Source organism: Bufo bufo, chromosome 3 (assembly GCF_905171765.1).
Source record: "Bufo bufo chromosome 3, aBufBuf1.1, whole genome shotgun sequence".
Classification (NCBI taxonomy): domain Eukaryota; kingdom Metazoa; phylum Chordata; class Amphibia; order Anura; family Bufonidae; genus Bufo; species Bufo bufo.
This window is the reverse complement of record NC_053391.1, coordinates 452,205,579-452,227,713: the sequence shown is the minus strand read 5'-3', so window position 1 is coordinate 452,227,713 and position 22,135 is coordinate 452,205,579. Positions and strand designations below refer to the sequence as shown.

Here is a 22,135-nt window from a genome sequence, read left to right as displayed (position 1 = left end):
GATGAGTCTGTGGACACAGAACACTGCCCTAGCTAACGCTTTCCCTATTAAATCAGCAGCAGCAGCACTGTCCCTCCTCTCACTAAGAATGCAGCTTCCGAATGAATATAAAATGGATGCTGTCCAGGAGGTGGGAGGGTCTGGGAGGGAGGGTCTGCTGCTGATTGGTTGGAATGTGTCTGCTGACTGTGAGGTACAGGGTCAAAGTTTGCTCAATGATGATGTATAGGTGGCGAACGCGAACAAGCTATGTTCGCCGTGAACTGTTCGCCGGCGAATAGTTCGGGACATCACTAATGACAGGTGTCGATCTTAGAATCACTGCACGCTTCACTTCTTTAGGCAGTGAAGGGGCCAAAACTGACCAAATAACTCAAGTGTGAACTCGGCCTTACAGGCCGATGTTAGCGTCAGTTATAAAGAACCGTTCAGAGTCCCAAAATCCTACTATAGCGTGAAAGAGTGCACTTGTTTTACACCATCATCAGCTAATTCCACATAGATGTCTACAGAAACTGTTCTATTAAACGCTTATACAAGTAGATCCTCCTGACAGAGTGGAGAGAGTGTCAGCAGTAAGTTTGTGTTGACGTCACTGATTATTTTGCACTTCCTCTGATCCGTCATAACAATAACCCCCCAAAAAACGGATCCTGTCTGTTGAGCATCCACCTTCACTCGGTCTGCATTTGGTCAGTTATACATCAGTATTGCTAATGCCCAAAAAAAAAACAGGAGTGGTTACAAAACAGAGATGACACATGAATGGAATATTTGCATGTCTTCTGTGTTTTGTACCCACTACTGCTTTTGGCTACCATATCATAAGCCAATTCTGATGGGACCATACAGGCCTTACAGCTGCTATGTAGACAGGATCCGTTGTGTGTCTCATTTATTCTTCCTTCTGACAGATCAGAAGAAGGGTCAAAAAAATGATGATGTCAACCAGGCCAAAAAGGCAAAATAGTGGCCTAGTCATGAAGTCGGAAGGGTGGAAACAGCATAAGAAGTCCACAGAGTGGCCCTATGACATTGTGTGGAGTTGGCAGCAGCATCAGGAAACCACAGAGTGGCAAGGTGATATAGTGTGGAGGTACAAGCAGCATCAGGAGACCACATAGTGGCACAATGACATAGAGTGGAGGTGGCAGCAGCATGAGGAGGACACAGAGTGGCACAATGAGTGTAGATGTGAAAGCATGAGCATGAGAAGGCCACAGAGTGGAAGGGTGACATAGTCTTGAGGTAGCATCAGGAGACCACAGAGTGGCAAGGTGACATAGTGTGGAGGTGGCAGCCGCATTAGGAGACCACATGTATGGGAGTTGTGGCTGACTCCTATTTGGTCGTGCACTCCTGTGGCCCGTTTTGCATCATGGGCTGATTTTAATTAGCATTAGAACATAGTATGCTCAGCATGCATGCTGGTATTTGTAGTACCTGGATTCATTGGAGGCCATTTTGGCACCATAGAGATATAAACCAAAAGGGGCCCAGCATGCATGTGGGACCTACACTTCCTGAATTTCATGGTCGCTGTTATGGCACCCAACAGGTGAGTTTAGTGTTAGGAACCGTCTAATAGAGATCGCCTTGGCGTGCGGCAGACGGGCTCAAATTATTTTGTACAAAATGTATTTGCTAAGCATCTCTAATTTATTAGCATAGCATTGGCAATACAATATACCTTTGTACTTTAATTGGTTTGTAGAGTGCTGTTGCATTATGTGTTGTTCTATATGTATTTTCAGCCATGGCAGCGTGCACCTGCGCATTGGGATGTGCTGACCTCCCCCCTCTTTGTTTTGTAGTTTGTATGGGAGTTGTGGCTGACTCCTATTTGGTCGTGCACTCCTGTGGCCTGTTTTGCGTCATGGGCTGATTTCAATTAGCATGAGTACATAGTTTGCTCAACATGCATGCTGGTATTTGTAGTCCCTGGATTCATTGGAGGCCATTTTGGCACCATAGAGATATAAACCAAAAGGGGCCCAGCATGCATGTGGGACCTACACTTCCTGAATTTCATGGTCGCTGTTATAGCACCCAACAGGTGAGTTTAGTGTTAGGACCCGTCTTATAGAGATCGTCTTGGCGTGCAGCAGACGGGCTCAAATAATTTGGTACAATATGTATTTGCTAAGCATCTCTAATTTATTAGCATAGCATTGGTAATACAATATACCTTGGTACTTTATTTAGTTTGTAGAGTGCTGTTGCATTATGTGTTGTTCTATATGTATTTTCAGCCATGGCAGCGTGCACCTGCGCATTGGGATGTGCTGACCTCCTCCTATTTGTTTTATAGTGTGGAGGTAAAGGCATCATCAGGAGACCACAGAGTGGCAAGGTGACATAGTGTTGAGGTAGCAGCAGCATCAGGAGAACACAGAATGGCAAGGTGACAGAGTGTGGAGGTAGCAGCAGCATCAGGAGACCACAGAGTGGCACAATGACAGAGTGTGGAGGTGGCAGCAGCAGCATGAGAAGGCTGCAGAGTGGCCCAGTGACATAGTATTGAGGTAGCAGCAGCACAAGGAGGCCACAGAGTGGCACAATGACAAAGTGTGGAGGTGGCTGCAGCATCAAGAGACCACACAGTGGTGCAATGACAGAGTGTGGAGGTGGCAGCAGCAGCATGAGAAGGCTACAGAGTGGCAAGGTGACAAAGTGTTAAGGTAGCATCAGAATACCACAGACTGTCAAGGTTACATATTGTGGAGGTGGCAGCAGCATCAGGAGTCCACAGAGTGACCCGGTGACAGAGTGGGGAGGTGGATTGGCACTAACAGTATACACTGACGATGGTGGGTGTAAGAAGCAGCACTCAGCATCAGATGTGTGACATCAGGTGGGTGGCAGCATCAGAATAGTAGCTGAGGCAGTTAGCCAGAAGAAACCAGTCTCTTTTTTCAAGGTTTGGCTGAGGCAGCATGGATGATCTAATCTGATGCATCAGGCATTGGTGGGTGGAAATCCTGGCTGATCCACGCCTGATTCATCTTGACAAAGGTCAGTCTCTTCACATTTTGGGTGAACAAGTGAGTTCTCTTGTGGTGGCTATGGCGCCCACTGCACAAAACACCCACTCGGATGCCACACTACTGGTCGGGCAGGACAGCTTTTCCAGGGCAAACTCGGCCAGTTGCAGCCACAAATTCAGTTTGGCTGCCAAATAGTCCAGTGGATCTTCAATGACAGCTGGCAGGGTGCACTCCAAGTAGTTTCTTCACTATGCGGGTGAAGAAAGCTGCTCATCAGCGACTCTAGACTCAGGCTGCTGCTGATGGAGCTGGTACTGCTCCTGCCACCCCACCCCCCAACAGCCATGGCAGTGAAACGTGAGCGCAGAGGGCCCCCTCTGATGAGACCTACGAGAGGATGGACGATGGCGCAGATAGACAGCGGCCAACTGACTACATAGGATGTCTCTATAGTAGTTTTGTTTGTCCTCCCTCTCAGCGGGTGTAAAAAAGGCCCCCTTTTTGGACTGGTAGCGAGGGTCTAACATGGTGGAGAGCCAGAAGTCATCCCTCTGCTGAACGGTGACAATTCGGCTGTCACTACGCAAGCAAGTGAGCATGCATCGGGCCATTTGCGCAAGTGACTCAGAGGGACTCCCTGCCTCCATCTCTACTGCATACTGTCACGGTGTGTCTGGGTCATCTGCCTCGTCTTCCTCAGCTAACTCTTGCTCCTCCGGCTGCTCCTGCTTCTTTTCTCCTGTCACCTGCATATAAAAACCACCCATTTTGCTACACAGTGCTTGTGCTCCAATGTCCTCCTCCAGTTCAGCCCCCACAGGGCTCATGTGGCCATGAGATGTAGGCTCAAGTCTCCAGTCCCCTGACCAGCCAGATTTACCAGCATCTTTTCCAGGATATGAATCAGTGGAATCACGTTGTTCATCCGTAGTCCTGGCGACTGACAAATAAAGTGGCCTCCTCAAAGGGCCAGAGCAAAAGGCAGGTGTCACGCATGAGCTGCCACTGGCTAACATCAAAGTTACACAGGGGAGTACCTCTGTCCGCCTGTATCATCAAGAAATCTTTTATGGCCTTTCTCTGTTTGTACAGTCTGTCCAACGTATGGAGGGTGGAATTCCAACGGGTGGAAACGTCGCATATCAGCCTATGTTAGGGGATGCCATTCTGCAGCTGTAGCTCAAGGAGGGTGTGCTTGGCTGTGTAATACTTCAGGAAACACTTGACAACCAGATTGAACACGTGCGCCATGCAGGGCACATGGCTCAGCCGTCCTTGATGCAGCGCAGACACCATGTTCTTGTCGTTGTCAGTCACCATGGTTCCGATTTTGAGTTGTCGCGGAGAAAGCCAGGATTCGATTTCTTGATGAAGGATGCGGAGCAGTTCCTCCCCTGTGTGACTCAGTACGCCCAGGCAAACGAGGTGCAGAACAGCGTGACACTGCCGTTCCCTGCACATGTGGTGTGCTGGTGGGGCACTGTGAATTGTCCCCTGCAGTGGAGTCTGAGGACAAGGTGGAGGATGAGGAGGCAGAGGCGGACATTGTGGAAGGACCAACGGCGTGAGAGCGTGGAGGCGGAAGCGACTTCACCTGGTCAAGTTGCTGGTTTGGCTGGGCAGGAGCCACATTTACCCAGTGGGCTGTAAAGGACATACTGTATATTGTTCTTGACCATAGTTAGAGCTCCACGTCTGCACTGCCGTGTACTTTGACTGACACTGACAGGCTCAAGGACTGGCCCACCTTCTGTTCTAAATATGTGTGCAGTGCTGGTACTGCCTTTTTTGGCAAAGAATTGATGGCTTGGAACTCTCCACCTCGGTTTGGCACAATCCATCAATTCTGTGAAAGGTGCAGAGTCCACCACTTGGAAAGAGAGGGACGCAAGTACCAGCAACTTGGCCTGGAGCACGTTTAGCTTCTGCGCCGTTGGATGAGTGCATGCATACTGTTGTCTTTTGGCAATCGCTTCGGTGATCGATTGCTGACGGAATGACTGACTAGGAGGAGGAGGAGCAGGAACATCAGGACCAGCAGATGATGGGAAGGACAGACAGCTTCCTTCGGCTGAGGTGATGGAGCCTTGACTGCCTGAAATCGGGTGCGTGCCACTGGGTGATGCCGCTGCTGCTTCCGTGAACCCCTGCACCACTACTTTCCAGGCTCCAGGCTCCTGCGAAGCGGGTGGTCTACCCCGGGCACATTTGGCTCCCGACCTCCCTCTGCTGCAACCCTACTGACTCCTGGCCACGCTACCGACTTGCTGGCTCCACCGCTGCCTCACGTGCAAGCTGCCCACCCTCTTCTCCTGATGATGATGAAGCCCTTTGTCATCCGGCTCTAAATTGCGATCGGCTACATCATCATTGAGTACTGTCTGCACATCACTGATGTCCTCCTCAACGGTCTCTGAGCCAGGAGCCTGACCGCTCGCAACACCAGCTCCCATGTCACACTCCTCATCACTACTTGCCCGCCTACCGGAGGAAGCGGTGGATGTCTCGTCCGGATCTTGGCTGGGCAGTAGCTGCTGACTGTGCTCTAGTAGTTCATCCTCGCTGTATAGTGGAGCTGAGCCCACAGCATATAGTACTTCTCTGGATGGAGGAACAGAGGCAGTTTGAGGACAGGTGAGGGCACAGGGCCTTTTTCCGGGCCATGCCAACTAAGGGTTGTGTCTGACGATCCCACCGACTCTTGGCTGGGGTTGTCTGATGTCACTTGCGACTAAGTCGAAGATCGAGTCAACAATTCCAGAACTGCTGGGTTTCTGATCAAGACACGACCACTAGCTGACACTAGGAGATCAGGCCTCTCGAATTGAAACCCTGCTGCCCACGCCCCCTTACTCTGCAGCGACCTTTGCCTACGTCAGAAACATTTAGGCTTGTGCCCCTTCCCTGTGCAGGGCCTGTCACTTCTTTGTCTGACATACTGTTAGATCAAATAAGTAAATAAAAAAGAAATTAATACACGCCAAAAGGGGCTTTAATTTTCTCACTTCGCCACACAACGGCTAATAAGCCCTTTTTCCCCACTAATGCACGCCAAAAAAAGTTTTTAAAACATATAACTGCAGCAGCGAACGGCAAATAATATATTTATTTTGCCACTAATACACGCCAAAAAGGGCTGTAATCTTCTCACTTCACCACACAACGGCTAATAAGCCCCCCCCCCCCGCTTATACAAAGCAAAAAAAGGCTTTAGAATATATAACTGCGGCCGTGAATGGCAAATAATATTTTTTTGCCACTAATACACGCCAAAAAGAGCTTTAATTTTCTCACCTCGCCACACAACGGCTAATAAGCCCCCCTTTTTTCCCCCACTAATACACGACAAAAAAAATGCTTTAGAACATATAACTGCGGCAGTGAACAGCAAATAATATTTTTTTGTTACACTAATACACGCCAAAAGGGCTTTAATTTTCTCACTTCACCACACAATGGCTAATAAGCCATTTTTATATTTTCCCACTAATACACAACAGAAAAAGGCTTTAGAACATATATATAACTGCACCGCACAAGGGCTAATAAGACCCCAATAGCCAGAACGGTTTGCTGGAATTACAGAGGTATTGCAAACCTGAAATGAGCAGAAGTATAATAAGTATAGCAAATTGGATCCGTAGTCAGTGCAGCAAGGTGTAATAGGAATGTTCCTATTACCCAGACTGTAAACACCACTATTGAACCCTGTTATGCTTCAATACTGTGGAATAATTCCTCCCTATCCTTTCCCTACACTTCTAATGCTTTTTCCCTGAACTTCTATTGAGCAAAATAAAAGTTTTCAAGTCTTTTCTATCACTGTCCCTAGCGCCTGCTGACGTCCCTCCCTGCACTGAGTACACTGGAAAATGTCTGAATCCAAGTTGGCTGAGTCTATTTATAGGGCTGTGACATCACAGGGCTGGCTGGCTTCTGATTGGCTGCATGCATGGCATTGTGGGTGATCCATCGTTCCCAGAGTTCCTTGCTCCATGTCCTAACATGTGCAGCAGCCATTTTAGCAAAAAATGCGATTCGTTACCATGAAGCGTGAGGAAATTCGGATCGAATTCCACTTCGTCAGCCTCGATTCGCTCATCTCTAGTTATGATCAGTTTGCATCAGTTGGTGTCACTTCTGTCAAAGAAGAAAGTTATTTTTGACAAGGGAAAAGATACTTCATGCAGGACTTTTTCTCCCCTGATAACTGATCTCAAATGGAACGGAAGTGACACAGGCTGATGCAAACTGATAACTAATGCTAAAAAAGGATTGGTTATTTTTCATTTTTCTGTTCTTATAATGGATCAAAAGAACAGAAAGCTGAATGCAGATGAGAAAGAGCCCTAAGTGATTATATTCCCAGTTAAAGTGAATGAGTAGAGGGAGTCACTTCAATAACTAAAGCCATAATACCTGGGTAAACAAAGCTCTAAAGGTGGTCCAGTCTGCAAGTAATAGCATATCTTTTAGAGCAGAGGTAGACAACCTCCAGCACTCCAGCTGTTGTGAAACTACAGTCGTGGCCAAAAGTTTTGAGAATGACACAAATATTAGTTTTCACAAAGTTTGCTGCTAAACTGCTTTTAGATCTTTGTTTCAGTTGTTTCTGTGATGTAGTGAAATATAATTACACGCACTTCATACGTTTCAAAGGCTTTTATCGACAAATTACATGACATTTATGCAAAGAGTGAGTATTTGCAGTGTTGGCCCTTCTTTTTCAAGGACCTCTGCAATTTGACTGGGCATGCTCTCAATCAACTTCTGGGCCAATTCCTGACTGATAGCAACCCATTCTTTCATAATCACTTCTTGGAGTTTGTCAGAATTAGTGAGTTTTTGTTTGTCCACCCGCATCTTGAGGATTGACCACAAGTTCTCAGGCCATGGACCCAAAATGTCAACGTTTTGATCCCCGAGCCACTTAGTTATCACTTTTGCCTTATGGCACGGTGCTCCATCGTACTGGAAAATGCATTGTTCTTCACCAAACTGTTGTTGGATTGTTGGAAGAAGTTGCTGTTGGAGGGTGTTTTGGTACCATTCCTTATTCATGGCGTGTTTTTGGGCAAAATTGTGAGTGAGCCCTCTCCCTTGAATGAGAAGCAACCCCACACATGAATGGTCTCAGGATGCTTTACTGTTGGCATGACACAGGACTCATGGTAGCGCCTCACCTTTTCTTCTCTGGACCAAGCCTTTTTCCAGATGCCCCAAACAATCGGAAAGAGGCTTCATCGGAGAATATGACTTTGCCCCAGTCCTCAGCAGTCCATTCACCAAACTTTCTGCAGAAGATCAATCTGTCCCCTGATATTTTTTTTGGAGAGAAGTGGCTTCTTTGCTGGCCTTCTTGACACCAGGCCATCTTCCAAAAGTCTTCCCTCACTGTGCGTGCAGATGCGCTCACACCTGCCTGCTGCCATTTCTGAGCAAGCTCTGCACTGGTGGCACTCTAATCCCGCAGCTGAATCCTCTTTAGGAGACGTCCTGGCGCTTGCTGGACTTTCTTAGATGCCCTGAAGCCTTCTTAACAAGAATTGAACCTCTTTCTTGAAGTCTTGATGATCCTATAAATTGTTGATTGAGGTGTCAATCTTAGTAGCCACAATATCCTTGCCTGTGAAGCCATTTTTATGCAACGCAATGATGGCTGCATGCGTTTCTTTGCAGGTCACCATGGTTAACAATGGAAGAACAATGATTTCAAGCATCACCCTGCTGTTAACATGTCAAGTCTGCCATTTTAACTCAATCAGCCTGACATAATGATCTCCAGCCTTGTGCTCGTCAACATTCTCACCTGAGTTAACAAGACGATTACTGAAATGATCTCAGCAGGTCCTTTAATGACAGCAATGAAATGCAGTGGAAAGGTTTTTTTGGGATTAAGTTAATTTTCATGGCAAAGAAGGACTACGCAATTCATCTGATCACTCTTCATAACATTCTGGAGTATATGCAAATTGCTATTATAAAAACTTAAGCAGCAACTTTTCCAATTTCCAATATTTATGTAATTCTCAAAACTTTTGGCCATGACTGTACAACTCCTAGCATGCATACTTCCTCTACTGTTCTCAGAACTCTCATAAAAATGAAGAGAGCACGCTGGGAATTGTAGTTTCGCAACAGCTGGAGTGCTGAAGGTTGCTGACCCAGTTTTAGAGAGTCCTACTGTACAAATGTATTCAGGAACCCTCTATTTATAATGCTGTCATCGATTGTACCTGCGTTGAATCACAGATTCTTCTGCCGTCTTCATGAAATGGAGTGAGATACAATCTAATAATCTTATTATCTTATCAATTCAAAAACATATTCATATGAAATCTCATTTAATGCACTTTCAAATAAACATGCCCCGTATTTAATCTGAACACATACATTTTTGCTACAGTAAAACAAAATCACCACTTCAGTGAAATTTCAATTTACTTAGTACAGTCCATGCTCTCATGCAGTTCACCATTCGTGCCTGCTTCCATCATTTAATAATAATATTATTGAAACATTTATTTAATCAGTTCTGGTCTGATGAGAAGAAGAAATATGTGTACTTTACGCCTGGCGTATTCTGGTCTGACAGTTTTGTCAGCATTGTAAGCTCAGCAGTTAAACACAGGATCTGAATGGCATGCTCAGTGAACAGAAATAAATGGTGAATAATAATTAATTTGTGCCTGTCTGATCATCAAGGTTTTCTCCAAATATCTCTAAATGCAATAAACCTAGGTACACAAACATATAGCGTACATCTTTCTATTAACCTGTTCATAAAAGATCCTTGAGGGGGTAAATGTTATTATTCTTTTTTGCAGCTTTCCTGAGATAGACTGCATCATCTGGGTCTGCAAAGACCCAGCATCTCCTGCAACTTGCCAATTACATGATCACCAAGATTGGGGCAGTAAGCCTCATTGCTGCTTACTAAACTGTGTACAGGGTGCTCACTGAGAGCCTTGTATGCAGACATGGCAATAAACCATCTCTGCCTTCTCTATGAGTAGCCTGGCTGTCTCTGTCCCCTCTCCTGCAGTTGAGCATTTTTTATGCAGCTGCAAACTCAGCAATCTAATAGATTCAGAAATGTCCATAGGCAGAATTATATGCAAACTGCTGATTGTTTTAGGACATTCCTTAGTCTGCAAGCAGTTATATTAATTAACCCAACAATTTGTTCATCAGAGCCTATACTACATAAATGACCACACCTAGTGTCAAAATGTTGAAATTCAAAGGGGTTGTCCTATCACATTGACTTATTGCATACAGCCAGGATAAATGTCTGATCAACGGGGGTCTGACCACTGGGGCACATGCCTATCACTAGAACTGGGGCCTGTGACCCTGTATGAAGATAAGTTGTTGTAATAGGACAACTCTTTTTAAGATATTTCCTATTTTCACAATGCAAGCCAAACATTGACAAAGTCTAATAAAAATTAACTTTTATAATGTTGCCTTCTAAATCAGTAACTGTAATGACAAAAAGTGACCATTACTATCACATGATTTATTTATAGAAGACATACATTGTAGGTCAGTAGCAAATGGAAAACCAAACAAAAAAAAAACATGAATTAATAGATTTTTCTTACATTACTGACTAGTGCAATCTCACTCCCAACCTTTTTATGTTGGAGGAAGAACTAAAAAGTTACATCTACCTCATCCTTGCTGTAGAGTACAGGTCCTTGCTGCTGTCTTTCAGGAAACATCTAAAAGAGTCTCAATGAGCTCTAGGTATCTATAAAGCACTGGTTGACAACAGTGGTCTAGTGGCTAAGACAGAACAAATTCTCATGGTCCTAAATATACAACCATCCTCCTAGTCCGAAGTCTTTATTTAACCCCTGTGGACCACTCATTGACTATTTATGTTGGCAGTCCCAACACATATTGGCATAGATGTTTTAAACATAGTGCAGTTGTGGGAGAGGGAGCACACTGTCACGCACTGTGTGTAGAGAACAGTAAGTGGAAATGCCGCTTCCTGCTCTGGCCTTAAAGTTCATATGATCACCAGGTGCCAGAAGTCTGCTGAAGCTGATGGGTCTCAGCAGACCCAGATTAGCTCTGTAGTGAGGTTTTACAGTGCTGTACAACCTCTCTAGGGGCTGTATTTGAAATGTAAAATAAAATAAAAAATAAAGCCAAAATAAATAAATAATAAAAATAAGCTACCAGCATAAGCGGCAATGCAGCTTGTTACCATGCCCCCGGTAACCATAATTCAAACATCACATGTATAAAAAAAGACCATTATGGAAAGAGGGCATAATTTAAAAAAAAATCTAATAGATCAATAATTAAAAAATGTGAAGAACTACTTTACATTTACATTTAAAAAAAAAATAATAACAACAGTAAAATAGATGCTTTCAAAGACACAAGATTGCGGCCCTACGTCGATCAGGGTTTCCGCCAGCACCTACGTTAGTGGCTCCAGCCCCCACTCTCCTCCTCCGCTTCCTCCTCCACTTGCACCTCTGAATTATCCGCATTGCCGCACCAGTCAGTCATCAGTCGGTAACTAGAAGCAGTGTAGCACTGCAGTGGGGAAGCGGCAACAGGCCGTGCTGAAGCTGATATGCTTAGGGGACAAACAGCACACCGCCTCAGAGCTGTGCAGGGATAAGAGACCAGACGGAGCTGTGGCTCTCGCTACTTCAACCTAGAACAGGCAGTTTTTGTGTGATAATGGCCGTAACTTGGTGGCGGCTTTGGAGCTCGGCAAGCTCACACACATCCCATGCTTACATCTTAAACTTAGTGGTTTAGTGATTTCTCAAAACTACCTCAATTTTCCTTAGCTACTGGTGAAGGTGCGCCACGTATCTGCACATTTCCGCAAGTCATCGACAGCATCAGCCGGTCTGTCAACGCTGCAGCATCGCTTGAAATTGCCAGCTCACCGGCTGTTGTGCGACGTGAGCACGCACTGGAACTCGACGTTCCACATGTTGGCCAGGGGTTGTGAGCAGTAGAGGGCAGTAGTGGAATACAAGCTGCAACATGGTCGTCGCCTTTCCAGTCAGCTTCCGCTATTAACAAGCAAGGAGTGGGCATGGATGTCTGACCTCTGTTTCATAACACCCCGCCAGCACCCTCACCCTGATGCGCGGCCTAGTGTCACAAGGAGGGAAAAGTTTTGGAAGATGGTGAAGGAATACATAGCAGAACGTGTCAGTGTCCTCAATGATCCCTCAGTGCCTTACAAGTACTGGGTGTCCAAGCTAGACACATGGCACGAACTGGTGCTCTACGCCTTGGAGGTGCTGGCCTGCCCTTCCGCCAGCGTTTTGTCAGAGCGGGTATTTAGTAGTGTTGAGTTTGAATATTCGAATAGCGAATATTTATCGTGAATATCGCAACTTCGCTAATTTGCGAATATTTCTAATATAGCTATATCGAATATTTGTCATTATTTAACATCTGAAAATATAATTTCTCCCTGCTTCTTTCTTGCGGGTCAATGAGTTATTGGCCCACAAGCAACTTAAGCAGGAAGGAATCATGTTTCCATATGGAAAAAAAATGACGAATATTGAAAAAAATATATGTGTACTGTTATTCCACTTCGGCATACTCCTCCCCGACAAGCATCCTGTCCCATGGAACGCCTGTGGGTTAGAAAAATCCCATCGGATCTGAGTTTTCCTGAGATCGTGAAAACTCAGATCCGATGGTATATTCTAACCCTCAAGAGTTCCCATGGTGACGGGAGGAGTATGCCAAAGTGAATAACAGTACACATTGAAAAAAAAAAAGATGAATATTCTAAGTAACGAATATATTCGCTATATTGCTATAACTTTCATCATATTCTAAAACAACAATATATAGCAATATAGCGAATATTCGTAAAATACACATATAGACTGCAATTTAGGTAAACTTTTTTTCATAGTCGGAATTTTTTTTCTCTTATGAAGTTCAGATTTAAAGATAAATTACAACTTTGAAAAAAAAAGGTTATAGCATTATATTAGCTAAATTGCAGTCTAGATGTGTATTTTACGAATATTCGCTATTTTGCTATATAGTAGTTTTTTAGAATATTCGTCATATTCTAAAACAAGAATATATAACAATATACAGTAGTGAATATTTGCTAAATACAAATATAGAGCAATTTAGCTAATATAGTGCTATAATCTTTTTTTTTTATAGTCTTATTTTTTTTTTTTCTTCTGAACTTCAGATTTGGAAAAAAATTACACAAAAAAAAATATTATTATAGCACTATATTAGCTTAGCTAATTGCTCTGTTTGTATTTTCTTGAATATTCGCTATCAGTGATGGTCAGTTCGCAGTGTTCGCCAGCGAACACATGCGAGCTGCCATCTTTAGTAAGGTAGACTCACCCGTTCGGAGATACACAGGTTAAGCCCTTACTTGTGCCCTGTGTCGGGAGCCGTCTGAAATCAAATGCAGTCACCGGGAGCAGACTGTTCCGAGAACAGCCGCCGGGGGCCTCATCGGACTGTTCTCGGAACTGCCTCTCCTGGTGCCTGCATTGGATTTCAGACCGGCTCCCGGGGCTTACCTGTGCATCGCCGGACGGGTAAGTCTACCTTACTAAAGATGGCAGCCCGCATGTGTTGGCTGGCGAACACTGCGAACTGACGATCACTGTTCGCTTTATTGCTATATATCTTGTCTTAGAATATGCAGAATATTCTTAAAACAAATATATAGCACTATATTTACTGCTATATTACTTTTTTTATCAACTTCGCATTCCGCGATTTTTACAATTTAGATTAATCGCAATCACGAAAATAATTTCGAATACGAATATTTGCGAATAAAAAAAACGAATATTCTAGCGAATATTTGCAAAATATCGCGAATTCGAATATGGGACCTGCCGCTCATCACTAGTATTTAGTGCTGCTTGTGGCATTTTAACAGATAAGCGTCTCCTCTGTCAACTGAAAATGCTGACAGGTTGACACTTATAAAAAGGAACTGGATGACTATGACTTCTCGACTCCACCAGAGGAAAGCTGATGACAATAAAGGCACTTTAAATGTGTTGTTTATAATGTACTGAATACAATGTATTCCCATGCACCCCTTCCACCACAAACAAGGGTATATGGTTGAATCTTACTTTTCTCATCCTCCTTCTCCTCTTTCATCATATCAACACATGCTTATTCGTCGCACATAATGCCCTCGCATATATGCCCTTTGCATATAATGTTTTATAGGGTCAACTCAGCTGCAGGCCCTCGTATATAATTTTTAGGAGGGTCAGCTCAACAGCAGGCGGGTCAGCTCCCCAGCAGGCCCTCGCATATAATTTTTTAGAGGGTCAGCTCACCAGCAGGCCCTTCCATATAATGTTTTACAGGGTCAGCTCACAAGCAGGCCCTCAACTACAATGTTTTACAGGGTCAGCTCACCAGCAGGCCTTCACCTACAATCTTTTACAAGGTCAGCTCACCTGAAGGCCCTCGCATATAATTTTTTGAGGGTCAGCTCACCAGCAGGCTCTCACCTACAATGTTTTACAGGGTCATTTCACCTGAAGGCCCTCGCAGAAATTTTTTTAGAGGGTCAGCTCACCAGCAGGCCCTCGCATATAATGTTTTACAGGGTCATCTCACCTGAAGGCCCTCACAGATAATTTTTTAGAGAGTCAGCTCACTAGCAGGCCCTCGCATATAATGTTTTACACGGTCAGATCACCAGCAGGCCCACGCATATAATTTTTTAGAGGGTCAGCTCACCAGCAGGCCCTCACCTACAAGTCCAGTCTCACTATCCAAGAGTCTGGTCAACACAATCCTCACCGCCGGAGGTCGCTTAACTAGTTATCCCGGAGGAGTCTAGTTCGTTAACGAATTAACCAGACAAATCGCTCCACCAACTAAGACGTCCATACACCACCACCCACAGAATCGAGAAAGAACTATCAATATGTCAATCCTTTCCGTGTCCGGGCCGGGTGAGGTTTCCCGTGTTGAGTCAAATTAAGCCGCAGGCTCCACTCCTGGTGGTGCCCTTCCGTCAATTCCTTTAAATTTCAGCTTTGTAACCATACTCCCCCCAGAACCCAAAGACTTTGGTTTCCCGGAAGCTGCTAGGTGGGTCATGGGAATAACGCAGCCGGATCGCTGGTCGTCATCGTTTATGGTCGGAACTACGACGGTATCTGATCATCTTCGAACCTCCGACTTTCATTTTGATTAATGAAAACATTCTTGGCAAATGCTTTCACTTTGGTTCGTCTTGCACCGGTCCAAGAATTTCACCTCTAGCGGCGCAATACGGATGCCTCCGGCCGTTTCTCTTAATCATGACCCCAGTTCCGAAAACCAACAAAATAGAGCCGGAGTCCTATTCCATTATTCCTAGCTGAAGTATTCAGGCGACCCGGCCTGCTTTGAACACTGTAAATTTTTTAAATGGTCAGCTCAGCAGCAGGCCCTCAACCATAATGTTTTAGAGGGTCAGCTCAGCAGCAGGCCCTCACATATAATTTTTTAGAGTGTGAAATCACCTGCAGGCCCTCGCATATAATATTTTAGGGGGTCAGCTCACCAGCAGGCCCTCACCTACAATCTTTTAAAAGTCAGCTCACCTGCAGGGCCTCACCTAATTATACGTAATAGGTAATTTGCCCGCATGCTGCCTTTCTTGGAAGTGGTAGCCTTAGCTGTTTCTCAGGCTCCCTCTCTGGAATCAAACCCTGATTCCCCGTTACTCATGGTCACCGTGGTTCTGGCTGAAAATAACATCGAAAGTTGATAGGCAGACATCCGAATGGATCGTCACCATCATGGGGATGTGCGATCGGGCCCAGGTTATCTAGAGTCACCATAGCGGCAGCAGGCCCTCGCTCATAATGTTTTTGAGGGTCATCAGCAGGCAATCAATCATAATTTCTCAAGGCTGTGTATGATGCCCTCCTTTATCTGTAACAAAGGGTGTATTGTAGGGCCGGTTTCTTGTAATTTTTGGCAGCCCTTTTACTTAGTGCATAGGCTTTTGAGTGTAGAAGTCCCACTACCTGAATAATTGTGCCACAATATGAATGAGGCCCTCCTTTATGTGACATACAGGTTGTATCGGAGTGCCTCTTCCTTGTAATTTTTGGCAGCACTTGTACTTTATATACAAGTAAATATACAGGAAAGAATGTTTCCTAACAATTTTTCCTCTGAAATCAATTTTATCTTCGGTTTTGTGCGTATTATTGTCAGTCTGTAAAAGTAGCATTCTACTCGGACAACATCGTTCCTGGCAGCGACATGCGAGTCCAAGATGCATTCAGACATCCTCCCCATGCTGTTCCAGAACCATTTCGGTGGTGTTTCCATCAATTTATGACCTTTTCCTATGAACCAGGCACCCTCCTCTCTTCAGAGCAGGGGGTGCCTGTTTAATGCTCGGTTCTCCCATTGACTTCCCGAGCATCCCGATGTGTTCAGCCCGAGCACCCGAGAACTATGGTGCTCGATCAACACTAGTGGTTAACTAAGATTGTAGAGAGCGTCATTTTGGCTCTTCACATAATGTGTTATGAACGTTGGAGAACATAACCTATTTTCTGCTTCAAATTTCCTCACTAACATACAGTTTCATTCTAATAAATATTATATTTATATCTTATTTTTTATATAACCACTACATATTCCACAGTGCTGTGCACAATCTTATCACTCAAATGTCCTATTTCAGACACAGAAATATAAATTAGCAGCTTTTTTTTAAGAAGCCAATTAACCTATCAGTGTGTGTTTCTTGAGGTGGGTGCAAACAGGCTGAACATAGGAAATATGGGTTGTTGCCCTTGGCCAGATTCAAATCAGGACCTCTGTGCTGTGTGGCAGCAGTGCTAACCACTGAGCCACCTGTTCATTTGCACTTAATATATTTAGTTTAATTTTATAATAATTCATCACTGGATCCATGTAAAACAATCACTAGATAAAAAACTTTATAATGAAAAAGAGCTGCCAGCAAGTTCTTCTATAAAAATCTATATATAGCAAACCAATGAAAATATTTAATAGTGAAAACAAATAGCTCTCTATATGCAGCCAGCAGCATTGGTGGACTGTAAAAATGTAGTGTGTGTAGTATAATTTGTTTATGATCCCATGAACTCAGTCTTCAAATAAAAAGCATTTTACCAAGAAAGGTAATTTTTTCTCTTTATTAGCATGCAATACTGAATTAAAGATGATCAGTGACAATCTATAAATATAGTTTACAGCAAAATAGACTAGAAATATTGTGACCTTTATTAAAGGGTATGGATATGGTTGCTATCACATACCATCTCATTATAATAGATAGCGCTTTGGAACCAACTGTTTCGGAGAGCAGGGGACAGAGGTCCCTTTGAAAATTCTAGTGAATGGGGTTATGTTGTAGTTCCCTGCAAAGTGGATGGCTGAGAGTGTTGCTGTACTGGATCAATAAGAGAAAGAGCAGGTGCACTAAATTAGCGTGTGCTAGTCCTCCATTCTAGAAGAAGAAGGGAGAGAACAGCTTCATCGGTGGGACCATTAGGTAAGTTAATTAGCTTACAGGTTAGAGATTCTTATCTGAAAGGGTTTCGCTAGGAGCGCAACACCCAATACAGCCTGTAGAGTCTGTTGAAAATGCCGGTGCGGCCAGGCTTCTCCCTCCAGGCACAGCGTTGAAGGTTATGAAACTAGAAGAGAAGAGGATGAGGGATAGGCAGCACTGCAACCAGGTGAGTCCGAAACTGTGATTCTTTGAAAAGTATATTCATTGAAATTGTATCTTTACAAGTGGTGACACGTAACCCTAACTCCTATACGCGTCACCACCTGTAAAGAGAAAACCTCAAATAAGATACTTTTCAAAGAATCAGGTTTTTGCACTTATCTGGTCACCCCGCTGCCTGTCCCGTATCCTCTTCTCTTCTAGACTTCCATTCTGAGGATCGTGGTGCCAGGTTCCACCAGTTGGACTCACATCAGTTAGGAGGTAATTGCATATGCCAGCAATATGTTATCTCTTACTTAGTCTAAAAATCCCTTTAAAATAGGCTAATGTCATATGATACATGTATTTCATTAAATACATGGTCACCTCTCACAAAAGTGAACAATTGAAAGGACGTTGATTTGCAATCTGTAATTTCTATCTCTTACTTACTGTGCACCTGCAAACAGCCCTTGTCATGCATAGGTCAGGACTCTAAGCACTTAATGGAGAGGACTTATTCATCACACAGCCCGTTTGCACACACTCTGTGAAAATGAGTATAAAGATAAAATTCCTAATTAGAAATCGTCGCTTTTTAAACTATTCTCTAACTGTTATAGTTTAGCCCAGAGGGTTTTGAACCTCTTTATATCTTCTAGATTATATTAATAACTCAATATATGTTTGATCTTTAGGTGGATGCCCATGGAAATATATTGCTTGCAACACTTGAAATCCATAATGAAGTCACCGGTAATGAAATTACAACAAGTGTCACTGATGTTAGAAATTCATCAACCTCTTTTGATAACTCAGGAATTCAATACAGAAAACAAAGTGTTTCTCGTGATGGACTTGGACGTCGTACGATGGACAGAACTGTTCCTCATGCCAAAAAGAACCATCTAAGGAGAAGATCATCACAGTTAAAAATTAAAATCCCAGATCTAACTGATGTAAATTCCATAGACAGATGGTCAAGAATGATATTTCCTATCACATTTTCTCTCTTCAACCTAATCTACTGGTTATACTATGTTAACTGATGGACTAAACTTCTGATGATGTTCCATAGTAGTAAAATGTATGCTGTGAAGCAGGAAAGAATTCACTAGCATACGTTATGTTGATATGAATGTATGTGCACGGACATCTCAATGCTCACACACGTTCATATGAGATGAATAAATATATTCTGTGACAAAGGACATCAAGAGATACTGATTATTTTTCATCTTTGAACAATGCAGATCTTTCTTGAGAGAAGGACATTCCTTTTGAACTACTGCTTGATATACACGACTTCTGATACTTCAAGAATGGGATTATGACCACCATATTTTTTTTCTACTCACTTTATGTTACTTGACCACTATGGATTTTGCCACAGCCGTACTTTGTTTTATTTATCAATGTTGCATATGCCAGACTTTCTTTTAGTCTCTAGGATTTCCCTCTTATGTTGAGAGAATTCCATTATTACTGTTTGTCAATTGCTGTTTTTTGGTCACCCACCATGATCTCACCTGAAAGTTTTCTTATGCCACATAAAGTGATACATGTCAACATTTTCTGGGAATCCATGTGACTGCACTGACCTTACACCCATTGCTGGATTCCTGTTTATATGGTATATACTACATGTTATACAGAGCAGTATATTTTTTCTACTTAGATAGGCTGTAATTAAACCTTGGCTTAACCAAGCATTGATTTCAGCCCTACTTTAGTGGAGGTCATTTATAAAACAACGTTTATGAAGCACATTTTTGAACAGCGTGGTGCCTATTTTGACAAGCGATCTATATGCTGGTTCTGAATCCCTTTTTTAATAACTCTTGCAGGTTCACGATCCTGAGCTTTACAAATATAGCATTATAGTTACATTTCCCTAAAATAAAATAAATTCTGCTCTTTGCCATAATAAGAGGTTAGAAAGAAATTAGGAAGGATACATGGTTCCATGGTGCCTATTTGGGGTGTGATGGTGATGAAAGATTAAATATATTAAATAATGAAAATCCAAAATTATGACTATTTCAAAATGCATTTTTGCTATTTTAATACTGTATTGAGTGTAATTAACATGTAAATGGCATTGAGTTAACTGAAATCAGGTGTCCCCAGAAAATGAACATGGTCATCTCATTCTTCTTCATTTTCTCGTTTTATACAGTTTCTCGAAGCAACACTGGTAAGATTAGAGATAAGTGTAGCAGTCTTCTCAGTCTGTAATCTAGTAACCTCAGTTCTATTTGCACCATCATTTACTGGGAACCCTAGTTCTCAACTCCACCTGTACAGACTTCAAGAAGACACCTCATCAGGAGCCTGGTGTTTGAGGGACATAGCCACAGAAGGGGGTGGTGACATAGTTACTTCAGGTGACTGTAATTTGGAAATTAGGGAGAAGATTTATCAATACTGGTGTAAAGGAACATTGTCTTAGTTGCTCATAGCAACCATGAGAATCTAGCTTTGATTTTCCAAAGGAGCTCTGAAAAATGAAAGGTGGAATCTGATTGGTTGCTATGGGGAACCAAGACAGTTTTCCTTTCCACCAGTTTTAATAAAGTGTTTCCCAGATCAACAGGGGTACAAACAGATCATCGGCATGATTGCTTAAAATTTTAATACTGGGCTGTTGTGCTTTTAAACAGTTTTTGCATCTTTCAATACATTTAGCACATTAAGTATTGGGATGGGGAAAATGATTAGGTTCTCTGAGTAGATATTAAGGAGGATGTAAAAGGATATGGTGCTGTGACTATTATGACTATCAGTCTAGTGTTTCTGATAGATACAATTTGTGGGCACATGTTCTTCTCATCCCTCCTCACATTTTGAACCTCTGGCTCTTGTGAGGGATGATTGGTTTATAAATGACCCCCCATCATAAAGTTGTGGCAGTTAACATAGTTAATTATCATTTTATTCCTTATACATAACTCACTCTATATTAACTCAGATTATTTTTGTGAAATATAATTAATTTTTCACCACTATTATGTTGACATGGACAATGAGTGCCATCATGGGCACACACCATATTAATCCAGTATATTTTAGAGGAATTTGTGCCCAGTTTGTTAAAACACTGGAAACAGAAGAATCTCAGGATATTTGCTGTGTAACATCTTAACGTCTTTTATTTAAAAGTACACTTACCCCTTTGAGCATTGTTATTACACTGCATGGGAACTGAAGTTATATTTACATAGAATGCATATATGCATATAATTTATCTATGTATTTTACGTTGTGCTTGCTATTGTGACAGCATGCCTTGTCATATTTTTTGTCTAACATTTTAGACGTAAACTCCAAATGCAATGCTAGCACAATTAGTTATATACCCTTTACTTTATACATATTTCATTACTAAGGAAACTATCCAGTAGGTAGCATGGTACAATCACATATGCTTTATAGCACAATATATCGACTTTAAGATTACCAATTTGTTTTTATCAAAAAGCAAACATTGTCCACATTTATTTCAAACTATTCACATTCACTCACAAAAAATATACATTTTTTTAGACTGATGAGTAAGCTGCATCAATTTCTGAAACGTTACTATTATTTACTTTTTATCAAATCTAGCTATTTCTAAAATGAAGATAATATATATTTTTTCTAAGCCACATTTATATCACTTAGATCCAATACAATTAGTGTTCTCTGTTGTAAAAGTGACAAGTCTAATTTAGATTTGGCGGCTAAATGTTCTCCAATTGTCTTTTTTATAATACATTTTTAAAGGTGTGTTCCAACATGACATAAGATGTAATTTGTCTTAGCATTATTTTATAGTTTACTTTTCATGCCATTTACTTTTAAAACCGCAGTATGTACATTTTGGTACAGGAAATTCTCCGGGCTCCTCGGGATAGGTCTTCAAAATCCAATCTGTGGGGATCCGACATATGTAACCGCCACCAATCAACTGTTCCCTGTAGCTGCTAGCTCCACTTTGAACACTTTGATGGGTTCGAGTGCATAGGAGCTGATCTACATGCCATATGTGGGATACTGCTTGTTTGTATGAACTGTTATTTTTTTCTTTTCATAGATGCCATATGAATCTGTAAACAAATCATAACATGCAGAAACATAATGTAAAAGCAGTAATGGACCTCTGTGCACAACATTGCTGTGTTTGTGGGGCATTCGTTTTTAAAACATTTTGGCTCACAAGTAAAAATGCTATTAAATGGTTCAATAAAGACACATAAACAGTATAATCCCCCTGGACCTTGGCTGGACCTGTAAAGGGAAGCTTACTTACCTACTTCCCAGCGATAACTCCCTGCTCCTTCTCCTACGAGCCTGCGATGCTCTGCTGCACTCACTTGCTGAAAACATCGAGTTTAACAGCGATGACCAGAACACAATGTGTCACTGCTGCAGCCAGTGACTGGCTGCAGGTGGCGCCAAA

At 42.7% G+C, this 22,135-nt stretch overlaps 1 protein-coding gene across 2 annotated transcripts in view; it reads left to right on the top strand.

Annotated features, from left to right (window-relative positions):
• Positions 1–18,740, top strand: part of GABRB3 (gamma-aminobutyric acid type A receptor subunit beta3) — a 328,007-nt gene extending 309,267 nt beyond the window's left edge. For both annotated transcript variants that reach the window (XM_040421745.1, XM_040421746.1), the window contains one exon: positions 18,390–18,740. In XM_040421745.1, the coding sequence (XP_040277679.1) occupies positions 18,390–18,740 (351 nt within the window). The remainder of the gene's footprint in view (positions 1–18,389) is intronic.
• The last annotated feature ends 3,395 nt before the right edge of the window (positions 18,741–22,135 follow it).